The sequence below is a fragment of the Cyprinodon tularosa genome, unplaced genomic scaffold (assembly GCF_016077235.1).
Source record: "Cyprinodon tularosa strain WSP-4 unplaced genomic scaffold, ASM1607723v1 ctg619, whole genome shotgun sequence".
In the NCBI taxonomy this organism is placed as follows: Eukaryota; Metazoa; Chordata; class Actinopteri; order Cyprinodontiformes; family Cyprinodontidae; genus Cyprinodon; species Cyprinodon tularosa.
The window spans coordinates 245170-268023 of record NW_024039362.1 but is presented as its reverse complement, the minus strand read 5'-3'; the positions used below and the strand labels follow the sequence as shown (position 1 = coordinate 268023).

The 22854-nt window shown below is 37.6% G+C and overlaps 1 protein-coding gene across 6 annotated transcripts in view; it reads left to right on the top strand.

Moving 5' to 3' along the window:
• The window catches only part of gria4a (glutamate receptor, ionotropic, AMPA 4a), a 164909-nt gene that overhangs the window by 95538 nt on the left and 46517 nt on the right, over nt 1-22854 (top strand). For all 6 annotated transcript variants that reach the window (XM_038307702.1, XM_038307701.1, XM_038307703.1 and 3 more), the window contains exons 11-13: nt 139-345; nt 5164-5379; nt 7954-8114. In XM_038307702.1, coding sequence (XP_038163630.1) covers nt 139-345; nt 5164-5379; nt 7954-8114 — 584 coding nt within the window. The remainder of the gene's footprint in view (nt 1-138; nt 346-5163; nt 5380-7953; nt 8115-22854) is intronic.

Here is a 22854-nt window from a genome sequence, read left to right as displayed (position 1 = left end):
TATTATTTTTTCTGAGTGTGTTTTTTTTTTTGTCGACATGTGCACACTTTAACATTGCTTTTCTGGCTACCTTTTCTTTTGTTTTGATGCATTCCTCCAAACAGCTGTCTTTCTCCCCTTATGCTGATCTTTTTTTAGGAAGGTCCATATGTGATGCTGAAGAAGAACTGGGAGCTTTACGAGGGTAATGACCAATATGAAGGATACTGCGTGGACTTGGCTTCAGAAATTGCTAAACACATCGGAATCAAGTACAAGATCTCGATTGTTCCCGATGGAAAATATGGTGCCAGAGACCCGGAGACTAAAATATGGAATGGAATGGTGGGAGAGCTTGTTTATGGGGTAAGGATGACAATAAGACAACTTTATCCTGAATTCATTCTTAAAATAACAAAAATCTATCACTGTTGTTTTAATGAAATACATTGTATTAAAGCGCATTTTCATAAATCCAAATATTACTGAAAGGGTTTTTTCGGCATCCATCCTTCCATCCATTTACTTTCACGCTTATCTCGGGTGGGGTTACAAGGGGTGCTGGTGCCTATGTTCAGCTGTCAATGGGCGAGAGGCGGGGTACACCCTGGACAGGTCGCCAGTCCATCGCAGGGCAACACAGAGACAAACAGGACAAACAACCAGTCACACACACACTCACACCTAAGGACAATTTAGAGAAACCAATTAACATAACAGGCATGTTTTTGGACTGTGGGAGGAGTACCCGGAGAGAACCCATGCATGCTCAGGGAGAACATGCAAACTCCACACAGAAAGACCCCCGGCTGGGAATCGAACCCAGAATCGTCTTGCTGCAAGGCAGCAGTGCTACCCACTACACAGCCCGTTTTTTCAGCAGTTTAATTCAAAAAGTAATGCTCATATATACAGTATAGCCATTATGCACAGAATTTTATATTTTAACCTATTATATTTTAAAATCCCCAGTTGCAGCCAGTGTTATAAGATCCATGCACCAACCTTTGTTTCAGTATTATCACCTAGTCGTTCACGTTATGCCACTCCAGATCAAGAGAAGCATACTCACTCACCAATGCTTAGCTGAAAAGGATGGAACATTTGCTTAGGGTGACAAAGTCCTGTTTTTAGATTAAACACATTTTGCATCTCATTTGAAAAATCAAGGTCAAAAAGTCTACAGTTTAGAGGCAAACAATGTGATTTGCTTGAGGTGAAAAGGAAAGTATTTACTGGGGTGACAGTTGAGAGTCCGTCCTGAAATCGGAGGGTGGCTAGTTAAAAACCCAACTCAATCCATTTCAGTCGTTGTGTCTGTGGGCAAGAAACTTAACTAGCATTGCCTACTAATGGGGTCAGAGGAGTTGGTGGCACCTGTTGGTGACAGTATTACCTCTATCAGAGCGCCCCAAGGCAGCTGTGGCTAAAATGCAGCTCACCACTATCGGTGTGGGAATTTGTGTGTGAATGGGTAAATGACCGAATGTTGTGCTCAGCTATTTAAAGTTCTATGACTTGAAAGAGCAGCATATAAGCACAGGTCATATAAGAGTTGCTGGTGATTTGGGGAAAACATGTTATCTGTTGTTGTTGGTTCACTTCTTTTTTCCAAAAGTCAACATAACCATCAACCAGAAAATAATTTTGAGCTACAGATGCTTCCTTGACAAGTATCACTGAGAATGTGACCTATCCAGGTTGTCGTATCGCCAATAAACAAAAGATTGTGGTACTTGATTAGCTAGTGAAGTGACTTGACTTAAACCATACAGAGAATCTACATAGCATTGTCAAGATGAAGATAAGAAACAGCAGAGGTAAAAATGCAGAATGGTATTGCTAAAACAACCTGGCCATCCTTAACACCTTAGCAGCACCAAATTATTTGATTGCCTCAGAGCTAAAGGAGCCAGACCAAGTGCTTAAAACAATTCTGTATATTATGTGGATTGATTTTTAAGTAGAATGCCTTTTAAGAATTGAACATTGTTTTTATTCATCCTACGTATAGAATTGCAATTCTCTCAATATTAATTTATTTTGCAAACATGAAGAGGATGGCTAAGATATCAGCACCAGTATGGGACAGGATCATTTCAAACATGTTAACCTTGATACAAATATCTCTTTCATATATAAGAGAAAAATGCAAAAAAAACATAAAGAAAAAAATCATTGCAGTACATTAACTTGTCTCAATGCTTCTGTATCCTTAGTAACCATGTTCAGTTCCCACAGAGATGCTGTGTCATGGAGTGGTTATTTATAACTGGGGGTTTTGCCAAGCTCGTTAATTACGCCTTTGATTTCACATAGCTGCTGAAATGTCAGCTCTACTGACATGAGGCAGACATTGTCAGTTGTTATTGTTTAGGAGAGTGAAAGCACAGAAGGGGCTTCAGAACAGTAGCTGAATCAATTACCCTCCACAACTCTAAATGAAAGGTACCTTAACGCCTTTGTATGGATTTATCTGTTCTAAATCAAACCACGGCTGCACAGTGCTGCACTTTGTAGCACTGTTGCCTTTTGGGTTCGATTCCTGGTGCAGGTTCTTTCTGTATGGAGTTTGCACGTTCTCCAATTACTTCAGCTTACTCCTACTGTCCAAAAAGATGACTGTTCTTTGGTGTGAGTGTGTATGTGCATGGTTGTGTGTCCCTGTATTGCTGTGCAATGCTGGCCACCTGCCCATAGACTGGTGGAAATAGGCACCAGTCCCACCATGACCCTGACAGATCTACTGTAGCGGGGGAAGATTGATGGATGGATGAATCGCGCCAGACATTCACTCTCCTTTAAAAAGACTCTCAAACACTGTACTTCAGCTAAAATATACACATATATTTTCTTGTAAATCCATTGATTTGAGATTGAAGGGATTTAAGTGGGAAAGGCTTATAGAGACTTTTCTCCACCACATCAGGAGGAGTTAACAGATGTAGCTAGGACATCTGTTTTAGATGCTCCCTGAACGCCTTCCTCAGGACGTGTTCCAGCGACGTCCCACTGTGAGAAGGCCCAGAGGACAGCTCAGGGACTATGTCACTCGGCTGGTCCTGGATCACCTTGAGCTTCCTTTGGAGAAGCTAAAGGAGATTTTTGGGGAAAGGGAAGTCTATGAGTCTCTTCTCAGACTGCTGCCCCCTCAACCATCTAACGCAAAAGTGGAGACAATCAGTATAGACACTTTCACATGCCTTTAACATTTCTTTACAGGTTCTGTGATGTATGTTCTCTAGTGGCTGCTGATGTTATATTGATTTTCTTAGAATAAACGTGCCAAAATACTTAATACTTTAGTTGTACAAACACTTTGCCTTTACTGCAAAAGCAAACAGTATCGGAATTTGTGCTGCCAGTGCAAATGTCTATTAATGTTAGCCTATTATTATTTTTGAAAGTGAAAATATGTTTACATGCACACAGAATCTCTTTCCGTCATATGCTATTAAAACAATGCCTAGTTAGTGGTCACAATACTGCCAAACTTATTGCAAGTGAGTTTGTTGCTGACCTTCAAACGTGCAAAAAAAACCACATCAAATACAGTAAGTTGAGTTTCAGATTTGTAAAATCACTTTGCATGTGGTAAATATTTCAGTTTTCATATCCCCCACCCATCAATTTGCATTGTTTGGTCATTAAATATGATCTATATGCATATTGATGATGGCAGAAAAAAGTTTGCCTACCAAGTTGTGTGCACAAATTTCCCTTTCCTCAACTTTGAAGATCTACTCTGCATGTGCGAACAAATATGCACAAATTTTTAAGATGCACAAACCTTTTGAAGATCAGGCCCTTGGTGTTTTGTCGCTGTTTTTTAGATGAAGGTATGCCTACAGTACCAATGCCATGAAAAACAGGTGATATGTTTGTGCCTTTGAGCCAGGATTCACTTGTCCCCTCTGTTTCCAGGCAAACACAGCAAGAGCAATAATGACAATGTTCTCTGCCTTTTGAATTCTTAACATTTATTTAAATAAATGTATATCAATATGTGTGGACAGTACAGCAAAACCTCACATCAGAATGTGTGCAAAAAGCTCCAAGAGTTTTTTGCGGTTTTTTCGGTCCACTATAATTAAATAAAACCTGCTTTTATTTCCAGGTTCATAACTAGAAAATTGTCTGGTTTAACGTTTATGCATGTTTGAAACCCAGAGATTACTGAATTTGCTGGACTTTATTTGAACAGATTCCTGAACTCTTTGTGGAAGAGTTTCTTGATATGAAGGGGAAAGCCGTTTTTCTTTTTACATGTTATGAATGCTGGCGTACCATAAATGATAAATTATGAACAGTTTAGTTTGTGCCTTAAAGTCGTTGCCCATTGGAAGACGTTACTTGGATATAACGGAATATCTTCAGAACAGCTCTAAATGACAAAAAACTCATATGAGTGAGTAGAACATGATGCAATAACTTAAAATCAAGGGCCCAATGTAAAAAAAATAGGCGTTCCCCTTTAAGTTTTCTACCACTGACAGTTAGGCCGTACAACACTCTGAGGCATCAAGATAATATGAACTTCAGCAGTATGTGCTATTCTGCAGTTTTAAGAGCAGGGTTCAGGCACATGAGGATGAATGTTATAGGGTTTGAAGTCATTGTTTATTTTCATGACTGAGAACTCTTCACTGTATACAAACAAAAAAAGTTATTCAAACAAAAACAGCATCCAAAATATCAGTTCATCTTCTCATGAATATTCAGTATTAGCTGGAGTTTTACAGATTAAAGTGAATCTTTCAAACCAGTTACAGTTATGCAAAGCAGAATTGCTTTTCATATCATTACTTTTTATCACTTTCTTTAGCTGCAATATTAGACACCTAGAGGACCTGAGTTCTGCATAAACAATCTGCGTTGTATGCAGCGGCTAGTTAGTCCTTGCCACCTAATTTATATTCGGGATGTGTCCCTCTCAGACCAACATACTGTATAAATTACCCCAGTGTCATTCTAGCTTGCCCTCTTCTTCCTCTATGTCTTTTAACCTTCTCTCCTCCATTTATTCTCTCATTCGCAATGCCAGTTCATCTCTGTTTTTCCTTTTCACTGTGTTCACTTCACGCTCCTTTTCACTTATCTGTAGTAGATGTAATCTCTGAGAAATTAATTATTCAATAATGTGATTGATAAGAACTTCCTGGCCTTTCCCTCCTTTTTTTGCAGAAAGCAGAAATTGCTGTGGCCCCACTGACCATAACATTGGTGCGAGAAGAAGTGATTGATTTCTCTAAACCCTTCATGTCTCTTGGAATCTCCATCATGATCAAAAAGCCTCAGAAATCTAAACCAGGCGTCTTCTCCTTCCTGGACCCACTGGCCTATGAGATCTGGATGTGCATTGTGTTTGCTTATATTGGAGTCAGTGTTGTTCTGTTTTTGGTAAGTAATACATAAACAGAGAGCATCAGCCATCAAGTTAAAATGTGGGACTGTACACATGAGTTATTTAGGAGAATAGATCATATATGGAAGCAGAAGTTTTATATTAAAACTGTGTATATTTTATTTTAGTCATAAACACACGGGCCTTTTTTGACCATCTTTAATTCTTCACAGCTTGGGTTATTTTTTAGACAGTTTTAACTCAAAATATCCAATATATTAAAGAAGAAATCTTTAGGTGAATTCAGAATTTGGTGCAACAGCATAGGAGCAATTAAATCAGGAAGAGAGGATATATTTTGGAAGGAATATTTTTTTGGTACACTTTTGGCCTCATAACACCAAGTAACTACTGCTTACACACCCTGGCCTGCTTCAACATTTTTTTTTTTTTTTTTATGGCTATACTGTAGCAGGTCAAGTACAATCTCAAAAAGCTAAAACCTTCTTAAAAATAAAAACAAAAAATAAATAAACATTCAATGGACTCCAGTGATTTCAACAAACACACAATCTCACATGCTTTGTTTGATTAGGAGTTCTGAAAATTTTGGTGACATATCTGTCAGTTTCACATCAGGTATCAACTTAGTATGGACCAAAATCTCAGAGGAATGTGTCTGAACATGTGGTGAATCTATCCTTGATTTCTGAGATTTAATCAAATTCTTACGTCAAAAGGAGTCCAACTCAGTTCCAACACAATGTGGCTCTAATGGATTTGAAGTGTTTTCCTCCTTCACTATTATTCAAAAAATTAAAATTTTCACTCTGATGAGGCTTGTTTTTCAGATTTAAAATCCCCATTGAAAAGAACAACCATTAGGGAGATTTTTACTTACTATTCAATAAACCCACATTTCTGCATTATTTATTTTTTTCAATGGTCTGATCTATAATTCTAGACTTGTTTATGACAAGTGTACATCCGACAGTTGTTATGAACTGGCTCAAAGTCAGAGGTGGGTCGAACACTGAAATACTTAAGTAAAAGTAATTTTATTATATTTTCACTCAAGTAAAAAGAAAAAGTAGCATTTAAAGAAATCACTCACTGAGTAACTGATTTTCTTACTACCCATGACCATGACAACAGATAAAATATTTCTTGAGATATAAAACTTACTAAATCAATAGATACAATAATAGATTCAATTACAGTATACTGTATACTGTATTTTCACTCAACCTTCAAATGATGTAGCAGACATCAGAATAGTACATTTAACTGATCAGCCTTGAGTACATAAATGAAGAAAGTCTCTCTCAATGTAAAAAAAGAAAATTAAAAACAATCCACTGGACTTTGTTTCCAAGTTTGAAGAAGTTTCACTTCCCATCCAGGAAGCTTTTTCAATTTAAAATGTCAGGAACAGTGTTGAGTTCGAGGTTTTATACAGAAGCCCAACAAAGCTTTGTTTTTGTTTTGAAAACATGCAAATTGAAAAGGACAAAGGGGTCCACTCCTTTGGAATGGGAGTCATTTGGCTTCTTTTGTTAGCCTGCAATGGCCCAATCTCTCTCAATGGTGCATATTTGTTTAAACAAGCTTCTTTTTTTTTTTTTTTATCAAGTTAAGTTACTGATAATAGATGGAGTAGCCAGACATTTTACTCAACTAAGAGTAGTGACACTTTATCCTATTTTTACTCAAGTAAATGTAATTGAGTCAACGTTTCTAGTTTATACCCACCTTTGCTCAAAGTCTATTACAAGAAGGGAGACACACCCTCTATAAGAAATGTGAAATATAGATGTATTCATTACAATCTAAGATTAATAACAACATTCTCAATAAGATGTGTGAGAGTCAGTTACAGTGGAGGAAAATATGGGTAGATTTATGACACTCTTCAATAACAGTCAAATTTATTAAATAATAATACTAAAATCTAGAATAAAGGTCAGAAAACTATATGTTGCTGTCATTTAACAAAATCCAAGAGAAATAAATAATAATGATGGGTATTCAATACACATTCCCTTCACAGATGCATAATTAGGTCATCATACCTCGTGTGACACCAGCGGGTCTGCATGTTCAGGAAAACCTGCTTATATCAGCCAGCATTGTGTTCTCCAAAGACCTTGAATGCCTAAATACTTTTGGCTAATCTTACTTTATTTCTAACTATGTTAGAACTGCAGCAAGATGACAATATGGACATGTATGATTAACGTAGAGATAAGTTACAGTGTTAGAGTGAGTTTATACACACATATATATTTATTATTATATATACTGTATATATTCATTATATATATATATATATATATATATATATATATATATATATATATATATATATATATATATATATATATATATATATATATATTCTGTATATGTTCATTATTCATATATATATATATATATATATATATATGTGTGTGTGTGTGTGTGTGTGTGTGTGTGTGTGTGTGTGTGTGTGTGTGTGTGTGTGTGTGTGTGTGTGTGTGTGTGTGTGTGTGTGTGTGTGTGTGTTTTGGGCAAGAAGAATGCATGTTTGTCATTTGTCTGACATGATCTTAGAAATTAACTGACACTGTTTCCCACCTATGCTGTTTCAGGTAAGTCGCTTCAGTCCTTATGAGTGGCATGCAGAGGAACCAGATGAGACTGCAGCAGAGCAGGGCCCCACTGATCAGCCTCCCAATGAGTTTGGCATCTTCAACTCTTTGTGGTTTTCTCTGGGAGCGTTTATGCAACAGGGCTGTGACATCTCACCAAGGTTAGTGTGATTGTGACAATTAGGTGTGTGCATTTGTGCTTCGACTGACTGAACAAAAGTTACCGTCAGAGTCCTTACTTTGGATTTGGATTGGTACACTTGTTTTACATATGCAGTTTAGAGTGTTTAGTGTGTCTCTCTAAGTAAAGGTTTTATCAAAAAGACAGAAAAAATATTGTCTTCCATCCAAATTGGTTGAAAAAGTTGAAAAACGCACATAAACAACTTGTATAATTGTGTGTCACATTTAAAAAAAAACATTGCTTATGCTATATTTTGAAGCCTATGTGTTGGATGGAGAATATAAAATGTATGTTTTGGTACTAAATTAAAAATAATGTAAAAAAAAAACAGTGACAAATTTCCATGGACATCAACTGTTTGGAAAGAACTCTGTACTGGTTCAGACTGTTTACAATGTGATTCACCTTTCTTTGCATTTTACAAGCAGTCACTGACTTCATCTGAAATAACAACAAAAATATACCTCAGACACCAAAGATTTTCTAGACACAAACAAACATGCCAAAACATGCTCCCACGTGCAAACAAAAACATCTAAGAGTGAGAACACCTGCATGCACTTCAACAGCCATGTTCGTTCAGGTCCAGCTAGGAAGAAGATTTCACAGTTAGATAGGTGTTTATGAATTTTTAATGCACCAAGGAAGAAGTAGAGTCCAGCTGTACTTTTGGAATATTTATAAGAATATGGCATTTTATAATTGATAACCTGAGAATGCAGTTTAGTGAAATATTCATGCCAAGCTTCTTTAAAACCTTTAGGGGGCAAATCTAAGGAGAAAAAAAAAATCAGCAGGAAACATTTCACACCATGACAAAACAAAATACATCTTCCTCAGCAACCTAACCTCTTCTCTATCATCTCCTACTGTATACTGTAAAAAGGGAACCAGTAATGTAATAATGTGTGCAACAATTTGGCTACTATTTCATGACACAAAACTATTAACTTTTAATGATCCAGACGTCTCAACTAACTACAATACCATGTGATTTGTATTGATATAAGGTGTAAATGAATCTGCCTGAGGAGAAAAGTCAGCTGCACTCTAGGTTTTAGAAAGTTAAACTATTAAGAGCCACCTCCCCTATTTTGTCTTGTTTTTATGCTCCACATAGCTCACTTTTTACTATCTTAAACAATCTATTCTTTTCAAATCCAGAATGTGTTCACTGAGGTAAAGAAATGCAAGTCTTGGCACAATGAGTTTGCTCATATGTGTTGAGTTGCTTTTGTTTATGTACGACAATAAACAAAATTTGCATATGGATTTTTTTATATAGGTATGAACCCATGTTAAACTATGCATTCTGCTCACTAAGTTACAACAGCTCAGCAGCAACCTGAATGAAGCGTATAGTGTCTCATGTTCGCTTAAAGGCAGAGTTTTGGGGCTTAAATGAAAAAATACACCAGACATGGTTAAAAGCGGCATTCACACATCCTACACATGTTACACGTTTTACAGCTTTACGATATGATCTGTCAAATCTTTTACAGCAGCAGCATATTACACCCATTCAGTGGGCATACATATGTAAAGCTATGTTTGAGGTTCTGATTTAAGACATGTTAAGGTTCCTGTTTGGCAAGGAATAAACTAAAAAACAACACCTGTTGTCAAGTTCTTGATAGTTGTGACAAACTAAGAAAGTATAACATTAAAATATGCTGTATCAAATCAGATGGTCAAGACACAGACTTGTAGATGATCAATACATAAAATATGTAACTAGTAATTTAATAATTAACTTATGTTAGAGGGGAAAGTTGTTCTAGTAATTAGTGAGAGTGTAGAGCTACAGTATACATTATCCTGGCAAGGTTGCTAGGCGACCAAAGTTACACTGAGGTGATGGCAGGATGGATGCTCCAGGCTACACAAGGGATTCATTCCCAAGTGGGGGTTGAAATTCCCAGGGTGGTAAAGAGACACTAACTGGGGGGTTCACAAGATTATTTTCAGGTCATTGTGATGTGACACTATTGGTATATGGAGGACCAACATCATTTATTTGAAATCCCATGAAATAAATGAATGTACCATTAAATACTGTATGTTGATTTTACATTTTAGGTGGTAAACTTATTTTTTGTTGGTTTAACTATTTCAGTAGACCTAAATCTACCATGAAATTATGAAATGGACGGTTAAATAATTAAATGGCCGCAGTAAATAATTATAATACATTTACAATTGTGAATAACATGGATTGTACTATGCCGCATCTTGTGTAGACTTCCACCTTTAAAACCCCACACCTAAGCCGCACCGTTTGGGTTATGTGCCCAGTGTATTTACAGCTTCACAGCACTTTTTTTTTGGCTTATGACTTCAACTTTTCAATAAATTATATATATATATATATATATATATATATATATATATATATATATATATATATATATATATATATATATATAAAGTGAGGAAGTGTTTTTGATGAGATCAAATTTCTCGAAGAATGAGGATTCAGGTGTTTACTTCACCTCTAAATTCCAAGGACATGTATCTAATAAAGTTACTTGGGAATAGTGATCTAAACTAGGCAGATGTTTGCAGAATTCACCTTACAACTTTCTTTACTGAATGGGTCCGCTATTAACATGTTGGTCCACATAGGAATGAATGAGGTAGACTTATGCTATGTTCCGGCCGCACACGCTAGAGGCCGCACAAGCAGCTAATTTACATGCAAAGTCAACGGTTGATGTTTTTTGAGCTGCAGGAACAGCCTTTCTGAGCAGGTGAAGCTGCATGTCATGAGCTTCTGAGCAACGCGCTGCCAAAGCAGCAGCTGCTAGAGTTGGAAAAATTTAACTTTTGCTGCTCGACGTGCCACATCAACCAATCAGACAAGCTGATCTGGGAGCTGACAGGGAGACAGACACAGCACTGCTGAGGCAGATCACTATGATCACTATAACGCCTAAATTAACTTAAAATGTCGAAATCCGCCAGCAGAATCTTTTCGATGTTATTATTCTGGTGCCTGCAGTTAAGATTAGGTACGTAAAAAACGCCTTCCAGCCAGCACAAACAGTAGCGGACAACCGCCAAGAGGGGACCGGGCCAGGGGCTGCAGTTGAATGGGTGATTTCCAGGTACAGCGCACCGCTGTACAACTACTCAGACTGCTGTTGTATGGGGGTCTGAGCAGCTCTGACAGCAAAATAATATGTGAAGGCAGGATCGTAACTTTGATAAACTGACTGCACAGATGAAGCTTTCAGGTGGACTTTCTCAAAACCATGTTTTACTCACTTATATTGCAAAATATAGCATAGACGCTTTCTACCAGTAAACACAGGTGCAGCAGAAGCATCAGAAGCATCCGGGCACATTTTACTGGACGTCTAACATTAATGTGAAGAGGGATCAAAAATTAAGCAGCAAAAGATTTGTTGCTGTTTCCAGTGGTTGCGGCCTGAACATAGCATTATGTATTAAAATAAGCGAAGCGACTCTTTCAATTTCATCCCCCATTGTTACAGGCAAAGAAAGGATAGGGTAGCTCCGCCCAGCGCGCATCAGACCCACTTTTCGATTGTGCAACTAGAGCAGCAAAGATGCTTCAGCTGCTCGTCAGAACTGAACTTGTACAAGCATAAAAAATGAAGCAGCATACACGTTTTTGCTGCTTCTGCTGCGTGCGGTCTGAACGTAGCATATAAACGGTACCATAACAGTTCAATCTTTTTCTTCGTAGCAAATGATTAAACAGAAGACTGTTTGGAGTAGTTTTATACCTGACTATTGTACTGATTGGGTTTCTTAGATCTTTGTCACATTCTTTTTGTGTTACCTAGCCTTTTATCTTAGTTGTTGTCTATGTTTATTTCTTGCCTGTATCACTTCTATTTTCTTCATTTTATAGTTAATTCATAGTTTTTTGTTATAGAAAGCTTTATTTGGAAGTGTTTTCTGTCTGTATTTGGAACCTCAAACAACCATAACTGACAATAACTATATTTGTGTTAACAAATATTCATGGACCTCCTTTTTAGGAGTATATCTCAGATATATACAGACTCGGAATATTTTCAAAGATTTCTTCTTCTGTTTCAAAAGCCAGATTATACAGAACATTTTTTTTTTGGTCATTCCCATTGGATCCTCATTTGCATTTCTTTATTGAGTGAAGAACAAAACCTGTCTAGCAGCTGCACAAACTTTGCTTTCTTCCTGTTTCTCTTCTGCTCTCTCATCCATCTCCTTCACAGTCCTGACACCTGTCCTCTCCCTCTTTCCCCCACTTCCCTGAGACTGACAGGCCAATCCTAACCTCAGTACACTAAATGGAAAACACCCGCATCAGCTGCAGACACACATACTTACAAGCACATAAACATATACGTTTCATGCACTGACATTTTTTAACAAAATCACACAGAAAAAAGGGCATATTGCTCGGTTTCATAATTTTCCAGCAGATAAATTTTCCTGTTACTTACAGGCCCAGTCCATGAGCTACTGCTGTCATTGCATTAATTTGATACTTAACATGAAGCCAGCGTTCGTCATATAAATCACCAAACTCTGTCAGTTCCCGTACAGCCCAATTCCTGCATAGCCAGGGATTACTGAAGTCTTAAATGCCAAATTACATTCTGACAATAAGAAATCTGTCACTTGCATGTTTGTCCTTTGCTCCCTTTAGTACTTGACTTTTTAAATGAGGCAGGATGTTTTAATGCAAATTGAAGTCTAAGATGTCCCTCTCTTGGAGTGACAGCTCATATGATTTATCTTGTGAAGTCAGTTTGGATGTTTAATATGTAACAAACCCCAGGAGAGGAACCATATTGGTTCAACTGATATCAAAGCTGTATTTAGCAACATGGCTCTGCTCCCATCAAGTGTGTACTGATGAAAATATGTGTGCTTTTTTTTATATTTGGTGATGAAGCCCTTTACTTGCACACAGATCAAAAATATGAGATGAACAGTTTCTCAATTCAAATTCAATTTAGTTAAAAATTGATATGTTAATCTGCAAGAGTAATTGAATGTTGCAACTTTTATTATGGAGGTTTATTCAAAGAGTTGTTGTCAATGCTGATGGCTATGGGTAGGAAGGATCTTCTGTACTGATCTGTTTTCTGGTGGATCTGAAGAAGCCTCTGACTGCAGACACTCTATTGTGTTAGCCTCATAAAGAAGATACTCAGTGTTGCCTGTAATGTTTCTGATATTATGAACAATCATTGTCATTTTGATAACTTCTACAGGAGTTGGCAGAATGGAGCCAATCTTCTTTATTACCTTATGGAACTTCTAAAGTCAATTGCTCTGGTGCTGATACATACCACAATAGGTGACGGCAAAAGAGATCACACCCCCCTCAACAGACTAATAGAGGTTATGCAGCATCTTTGCTTCAAGCACTGAGGGACTTACAGTTTTTCTGGATTGTTTACACACATTTCTGAAAACATGCCTCGTATTCTCAGAACTCTACACACAAATCCAACAAACACACACACACACAATGGGCAAAACCCTTCAATTCTCCTTCAAAATGAAACTTTACATTCAAAACAGTTTTATCTCTTCACAAAAGGCCATTTTGTGTTCAGATGACACACACAAACTATCATATGAACAGACAATTAAAAAAAGCATTTAAACACTGATGTGCTCAGTGTAAAACACCATTCTCCATTCATCATAATGACTTTTTGTTCAGTGTTACCATTACTACAGACATTAAATACATAAGTGCGTTGTAAAATATTTTAGAATATTGTTTTTATACTCAGAACACACAAATATACTGTAACAAACATGTTTTATTTTTCCCACAAAACAATGTACACAGTGTACATCCCAACCGACACAAAGTTGCACATACAGTGCAGAAGATTTTACTGTATACAGTTACAGTAATAATAAAAAGGCAAAACAAAATAAACTATGCTGCGTCCTCTCTTCTGTTTCGGTCTGGCCACAGCACCTCATCTACATCACAAGCAATGTTTTCCCTGGCCAAGCAGCGGGGGAAATGTCACCTAGCATGGCGAATCCAGCCATGAAAAGCATCAACTGCTATATCTCCACATGCGTCTTCCATAGCTTGGAAAAGGGGTATACGCGTTTCTGAATTTAGGTCATACACTTTCCATCTCCAGTCAGAAAAAAATTCCTCAATAGGATTGAGGAATGGAGAATATGGAGGGAGATAAACAACTGAAAAGCGTGGGTGGTCAGTGAACCAGTTATGAACCAGAGCAGCCCGGTGGAAGCTTACGTTGTCCCAAATGACAACGTACCTGAGCTGCTCTGGGCCGTCTATCTGATCTGGTGGAATGAGTGTGTTGTGTAGGGTGTCCAGGAATGTGATCAGATGGGCAGTGTTGTAGGGGCCAAGGGTAGCATGGTGATGGATGATGCCATGGTGGGTCATCGCTGCACACATTGTGATGTTCCCTCCGCGCTGGCCAGGGACTTCAACAATGGCACGCTGGCCGATTATAGTCCTTCCCCTCCTTCGTCTTTTTGTGAGGTTGAATCCAACCTCATCAATGAAGAAGAACTGGTGCTCCACTGCATCCACCTCCAGCTCAAGGACTCTCTGAAACACACATGACAATATCAGAAGTAGACATGGAGCGGTCACTATTGTGAAGCACAATCATTATGATTACAATATAATAGAAAGAAATATGTATGATTTAATATCTCATTGTTTTCTATTGTTTTTCTTTGTATTTGCCGTAAGGTAATGGCGTTATTTTCAAGAACCCTGTTCATGATCTCTGTTTCCTGTTCAGGAGAGAGAAGACGGCCCCGTCCACCTCTTGTTGGTAATCTTTCAGTTCTGCAATACAAAGAGTGCAATACTGTGTAGGAATACATTTCCCAATTACTCGAAACACAATGTCCTACAGAACAGTCCACAGGTAATACTGTACTACTGTACTCATTGAGTACTGTATTGATATGCAGTACTGCAGTTTTGTAGTGAGAGTAGATTTCTTACCTATTCTCATTGCGGAAAGTCCGGATGATGGATGCTACAGTGTACCTGCTCAAATTTGGCTGTACTCTTTGCCCAGCCTCCCTCATTGTTAGGCCATGGTTGACCACATGGTCAACCAAAGTGGCTCGGATCTCATCAGAAATGATTGTCCTTGGCCTTCCTCGTCCTCCCCATCGTCCTCCTCTTACTCTCACTCCTCTGGCTCTGGCTCTGCCTCTGTTTACAACATTGGCCTCCATTGCTCCAAAACAGAATAGCTCACCTGTTGCCCTTTTATGCTAAAGCTCTGATTGCTGAGTGGAAACATGTGTGTTAGGTGTTTGCCCATGTGAGGAGTCAGTGTGCATAGTAGGGAAATTAACTTTAGAGTTTTGAATAACAGTGTGTTCCTTGTGAAAACAAAAGATTTTCTTCATGACAATTGTGTGTAGAGTTTTGGAAAAAGTGTGTTTTAGAACTGCAATTTGAGTGTAAAGCAGGAATTGTGCTTGTAGTTTAGCAGAATTGGTTCAGGGGGTTGGTGCATGAGTTACATTTTGTGGTCATTGTGTTTCAAGTACCAATATTTGTGTGTAAACAATCAAGAAAAACTGTAAGATAGTTTACTCTGTTTCCTAGAAAGCTTTACAGCTGCATTGCAGTCCAATATATTTACAGCATAGTCCCCCACCTCCAACTATTCTACCATTATTAAGATAGATTTCTTACCTTTTTTTTTTTTTATCCACATCTACATCTATTTTCTACTTCTTAACCAATTAGGATTGTGCTGGGGCTGGTCCCCATCTCCAGAACTCTAGATTCTCTAGAACTCTAGAACTCAATCTACAATTAAATGTTTATGTTTTATTTATTTTCACAATGAGATGATTATTTATTCACAAAGCCACAAAGCAGTCCTCTTAGTCTTTGTACTAAGCTTCTCGTGCATATCAACAACTGGAGAGTCATTGGAGTATTTCTCCATAGTATTACTTGTGTAGGGGAAACATTTGGGCGACAGTGATATTGGATGCAGGAGTTTGCCCTGCAAACTGCCCTATTTTTTTAACAATACTGAAAGGAAAGCTGCCTGTCCCTAGCTACTCTGACCAGCTTTACCGTCCCTGCTTGGAAAAGACATTCCTACAGCATGATCGTTCCACCATCAGTTGTCAATTCAAATCTCTTATAAGAATTTCCACAGCTTTAATCCATATTTTTCTGCTGTAATTACACTGCAAAAAATCTAAATCTAGAGAAGTCATTTTTTCTTAAAATAAGTGCATTTGTTCTTGGATTGAGGTGGTTAAAGAGACATATTGCCAATGTAACAAGGCAATTTATACTTAAAATAAGAAAACACAATTGCATTGTCTTATTTCAAGTGCATATTATCTAATCATCTTATTTTAAGAGCAAAACTACTCATTCCATTGGCAAACTATCTCATTTACCTACTCAAATTAAGGGTAATTACACATCATTTAAGAAATTTTTACTTATTTCTAGATCGTTTTTGCAGTGTATCAGTTTTAACAAAACAGTTAGTTTACTAAGATTATGAGAAGAAAATCCTCTTAGATATTTTTAGAACTAATGTTTGTTTACTAAATGTACATAAAAAATGTCCCTTATTGGAAATTCACTCTCTGCATTTGACCCCTCCAATTGGGGAGCAGTGGGCCGCAATTGTGTGGCACCCGGGGAACAGTGTGGGGTTAAGGGATTTGCTCTGGAACCTAGAGTGGAGGCTGTGGGGATTGAACACCGGTACATACAACCTTCTCAGAGGACAAGCACACTGTTCTAACCATTAGAACATCACTAAGATCCCATCAATCCCTTTTCTGACATGCTTTATCCCGAGCGGGGTTGCGAGGGGTGCTGGTGCCTGCCTCTCGCCTGCAGAAATCTCCAGCGTTCAACGGGCGAGAGGCAGGGTACACTCTGGATAGGTCACCAGTCCATCGCAGGGCAATACAGAGACAAACTACCAGTCACGCACACAATCACATCGAAGTAGAATTTAGAGAAGCCAATTAACCTAAGAGTCATGTTTTTGGATTGTGGGAGGAAGCTGGAGAGAACCCACCCATGCTCAGGGAGACAAGCTAAGTCCATGCAGAAGACCCCGGGCTAGGAATTGAACCCGCAACCTTCTTGCTGCAAGGCAGCAGTACTACCCAATGTCAACCATCTCCTCATATTTTTATTTGTAAATTGTTTAAAAAACATGCACCATTTACCTTGCACTTAGACAATATTAGGCTGTTATTAAAAAATAATTAAAAAGTACATTTAAGTTTTAAATTATAAAACGTCCAAATTGATAAGAGTTTAAAGAAAGTCAAGTTCTTTTCAATGCAAAGTCCAATTATGGGGGATTGTTTTATTCTTTCTACCTATTTACCCATGATAACATGTTTTATACAATAAAAAATGATAATATGAATTGGTGTGATTTTTTTTTATCTGGTTCATCTAGAATAGCAAACGAAAAGGCAACATTAATCCAGCCACAGTTTAAAAGTCATAGCTACAGAAATCAGCAAGAAAACTCTTGACGTCTATTGCAAGCTGCAGAATCACTTTGGAGTAAACAATAGTGGACTTAACTCCTCTTTCATTGATTCGAGAGTCCCAGCTACTTGCTATTAGAAGCTATAACTGTGTTATAGAGTACCTGAGCCCACAGTGATCCTCCCTCTTGTCCCTGTGATTGTCCAGTCAAGAAGACATAGTATGCAATGGGAGGATGCAACTCTTCACTTTCCACTGATGGCAGTGGTAAAAAGAATTACTCCAAAGAAAAGGGATATAATCTGAGTTAAAATTGTCTGGTTTTATCTAGATGGAGAAGTCTTTGATAGCTTCTACTATTAGTTTTGGTTTAAGGTTTTTTGGTTTGAGTTTCTGCTGCTTCACTAAGCCACAGAGTTGTCTCCCCAGGGCATATAGTACCCATTTTAGATGGAGAGAAAAGTAATGGCTTTGGTGAAGAGACATGAAACTTATATAGAAATCATTACGCAACAGAGTAGTTCATCTAAATTAGATTGTTATTTTTATGCAAGTGTTTTGCTCCTTTTGGTAGGGAGATTAGGTTCTTTATCAGTAGATCTCTAGTTCATTTTTAAAGTCTCCATTTCCATACAGGGTCAGACATCCAGCACATGAGCAAATTCCTTTTATTAAGGCTTACAACCAAGAAACAAATGAACTGACATTTTATGGCAATCCTCTCTTTATGAACCTAAACAGTTGCGGTTTCTTACACTGCATCTTAATTGACACTCAAACTTTACGAGACAAGACTTTAACTTGAACTTGATTTACTTTTTAAGCCATAAAGTGCTCTATTTAAACCCAATATACACTCAGTAAATCTGCACGGATGCACTTCCCTATGCAGAAGGTAAAAGTAAAAGATAGGGAGGTGCAGAATATATAAAATTCAAATCTTCACAGCAGAAGGAGTGTCTGCAGTTCTGCGTTAACTAAGGACTGCTTCGATGTAATATATATCGTCCTCTTTTACACTTCAAGTAACATCTGTTCACTTACTGAGCCAGTAGTACCTTTTGCTTCCTGAATGACCTTTCCCTTTCCTTTATGCCTACACTTGAAATTTTGTGATCATATGCTTAAGCTTAAGGGAAGTAGTTGAAACATTTTCCAGAAAGAAAAGTTTGGTTAACTAAACTCAGTTCAATCACTTTAAAAAAAAAACATTTTTCTTATCTCAAAAAATGCAGCAGAGACTTTCAGTTTCTTCACATAGTGTATATAGCAGAGCAATGAAATATGATTGAATTTTACAAGGTACCTACATTGATAATGTTGCTATTTAAATTTGATTGAGCTATTAACTGTGATTAACCAACTCACATTTATTTCTATTAATTCTGATCAGTTTAATAAAAAAAAACTAAGCTTATGTAGCAGAGTGGCTATTCTTGGAGCCTCTTTAGATAATGGTACAAAAAAGGAGGATTCTTAAAATGTTAAAAGTAACAGCGAAATTGGTTTTATCTAGATGGAAACATAACTTACCAAAATGTAATTTAAAGAGATGGTCCTCAGAGGCTTTTCTAGATCTTCTTTATGCAGAAGAAACTTCCTGGCCACAGGCATCACTACATGGGAGCTGAATAAACATTTAGTAAAGTAAGAGTTGCACTATTTTAGCATGTTTTCACTCAACTGAAAGTATAAATAAGTCATCCAAGGAATTACTTAAGGATAAATAAGGGCCTGTTAAAAATGACTTCTCAAGTACTGAGTAATTGTTGGCTTATAACTTCTAAATTAAAGCTTAAGATGATGCAAGCAAACAGAGAATTATGTGAAAGCTCTGGTATTTCAATTTAAAATATGAAACAAATGACATGAACACAAAATAATAATTTGGGCAGAGAAAACAATCCAAAAATGTGTTGTTTAACATAAACTAATAAAACAAACCTTTACGAAATCTTTATCCTTATCTTTACCTGCAACAATATGTTGCAGGTAAAGATAAGGAACGCTGATCTACAAATAGCTCAAGCTACTGATGGTAGGGAAGAGTTACCGGTCATTTTTCTCAAGTAAGGGGAGATTTTGTTTTTTCAATCCCTTTATACTTATGTGTGTCATTACTAAAAACAGAAATCTAATCATATGATTGATGTAGGAAATTAAAACACTTCTAAAAAATATTAAACTTAGCATAATCAGGGTTAATCTATGTGTTTTTAATGCTTCTTGGGGTCTACCTTTCTGTGTGTCATGATGGGTTCAGAAAAGCCCAATATGCAGAACACGACGGAGACAGATGAAAAGTTTAACCATGTTTATTTGAGCACAAGCACATGGAATTAAACACTGGAACTGGTTCAGGCCTGGGGGCAGGTTCACTTGAGTCTGTAAGGATGACAGTTCAGTTAGCTCTGGAATTGAGGAGTTTGAGTTTGAGAGTTTCTGAAGAATACCTTGATGAGTCCGGGTTTTACTTTGAGAGAGGAACTGTTGGGTCCAGAGACTGTTTAGTTCAGCAGAGTCCAATAACCGCTTCAGCGTCTTACTTCTGACTTGAGGGCAGACCTTGGTTTGGGGTTTCCAGCTCTTAGCCAAGAGCTGCATGGGAATCCAGAGAAGAGTCTTCAGGTTTGGCTCAGAGGACAGGCTCGGCAGGTTAAGCTCATCCAGAGCTTACAAGGGAAACAGGATTCCTGAAAGCAGAGACAAGGAGGTGTTAGAATCTAATCTCATCAGAGATAACAAAGATTCTCAGGTGATAGCGAGGCTCAGGTGCTAACCAAACTGGATCAACACTGCGGCGTTGAGGCAAGGTCTGAAGGCAGGTTATATAGGAGAGGATCCTCTGATGACGAGATGCGCCTCAGGTGTGTTGGAGGCTCAGCTCAGGAGGATCCACGGCGCACTCTGCTGGAGAAAGGTGGTACAGCTCCAGATCCCAACACTGTGTATTTGTGTTATAAAAAGCAAAACTACATTCCATGATAAGTAAAAGGTACATTTCTTGAAATGCAAATTTCAGATATGGAATTTGCAATCATGTTACATTATATTAACATTACATAAAAACATAAACTAAAGTCATATCGCATTGCAACTAATCACGGTCTGAAAGCCTTTCTTTTGACCCCAACAGTTTCTGGAGACGCCTCTTTCTTCCAGCACAAGGTTAGCTGAGCTTTAGAAATCTCATCTTTGCTTTGATCACCAACAAACATGAGGCTAGACAGCATTAAGCCAGGTCATTATGAAGAATCTGAAACAGGAAAACTAGAACTGTTGTAAATATGCTTGTCATATTGCTGGCCTATTGCAGGCTAAAGAAGGTTGGGGTTAACATCAGCTTTTATGTTCAGTAGTTTAAAAAAAATGAAGAAAATCCCTAATATGAGCTCCACTTTTAATCCTCTGAAAACGATCAAATGTAAATAATAAAGTTAATATGTTGTTGTGTTCAGTACCTTGGCCAGTTGCAGATGTTCTTCAATGTTCTATATGAATACATTTGATTTGATAAGATAAAAGCTCATGTAATAAAATTGTTTGCATAAAATAGCTGAAATGTCTACAGAAAGATTTGTGTCTTGTAATCTAGGCTGCAAACAGTTCTTCAGTAAAACACATCTTGCTGTGTTGAAGCTCATTGCTCAGGATGAAGCTTGCTATTGTAATAGGCGGTGTTAGCTTGATTGCTGTTTTAATGTTTTAATATGGATCACTGGTTATTTGGTTCTTAACAATACTTTGTTTGCAGTTCAGATTACTTCTAGGTGTTTTATATCCTAAACCAGTAAGAAACAATGATCCTTTTAATGCCTTCAATTGTAACAATTGCTAATGTTAAATGTTATAGCAATGTGCTGGGCTCAATGTCTTCCTCGTGGTTCTTGGTTCATAATAGAGCTTTAGATGAGCATGTGCTAGGCACTGCAGATAAGATTTACTTTCTGCCAGACTTAGCTCTGGACTTTTAAAAAAGGCTATTTTTGTTGCAGTACTCTTTTTTTTCCTCTGATCAGTAAATATCTTTTAATTCAGCTTATCTTAGCATTTTGCAATTTGAGTCCTTTCAGCTGCTCCCTTCAGGGGTTGCCACCTACATTCTGTATAACCTCCACACATACTTGACAGATATTGTACACTGAATACCAGAAACTTCCACAGATTCCACCACTTTGCTCTTTTTTTTGTTTGTTTTTACGGCACTAGTGGATCAATTTTCTGACAGTAGGCTGACAGGAACAGGGTATAAGAGAGGGGTCGGCCGCATCGAGGACTAAGGCCCCCGTACATGGGTCATGCACACTAAGCACTGCGCCACCTGCACGCTCCAGATTCCACCACTTTCTGATTAATTGGGCGGATAATTATCTGACCCTTTAGGGGCCCTGGTGCTTAAAAAATGAATTAAACAAGACACTGATCTCATGGTAAAAGTGGCACAACTAGTTCTTATATAGCAGAACAATGTGGATTCCACATCCCTATTCCTAATGCTTTCTAATCATTCAGAACTTGAGCACATATCCAGCATACATAGAAAGATAGGAAACAAACTTTAGTCACACATTCATGTGATGGATTAGCCCCGGAGGCACAATGCTCTAGAGATAATAGCCCTTAGAAAAGGAGCCATGTCATGCATATCAGAATGTCAGATCATTTTTCGGTCTCCTCAGCTCATTTCCTCGAATCCCCCATTCCCTTGTTCACCTCTGCAAGCAGGTAAAATCCCAGTGTCTACTTTATGTAAGAAATAGGTGTTAGTCACAAAAAATCAATCAATCTCAATTAAACATTTAGTTCTATTTAACACTAATGTATATTCATTACTGCTTTAAATATATAACATGTATGCATTTGTTATGGCTTTATGCATTGACATTTTCAACTCACAAAAGTAACAATCATAAAGATGATAATGATAAAAAAAAATGTGTTTTTAATTAAAGAATGTGAACGCATAGATTCTTGCTTCTCGTAGGTATATTTTTCAAATATCATGGTATTGTGTGTGAAAATAGGAAGTAAGTTTCAAAAGAATTATAATGGAGTTTCACCATCAACTGATCTCTTCACTAAAACCTCGAATCCCTTAGGAGTTAAAGAAAAGATGCTGCTGAGGCATAGTAAGAGTTGAATTGAGTGAGAAAGAAGTTCAAACCAATTGCCTTTTCAAGATCTCACTGAGAGATCTCTGCTAGCTGAAATGAATGAAAATCTTCCACTG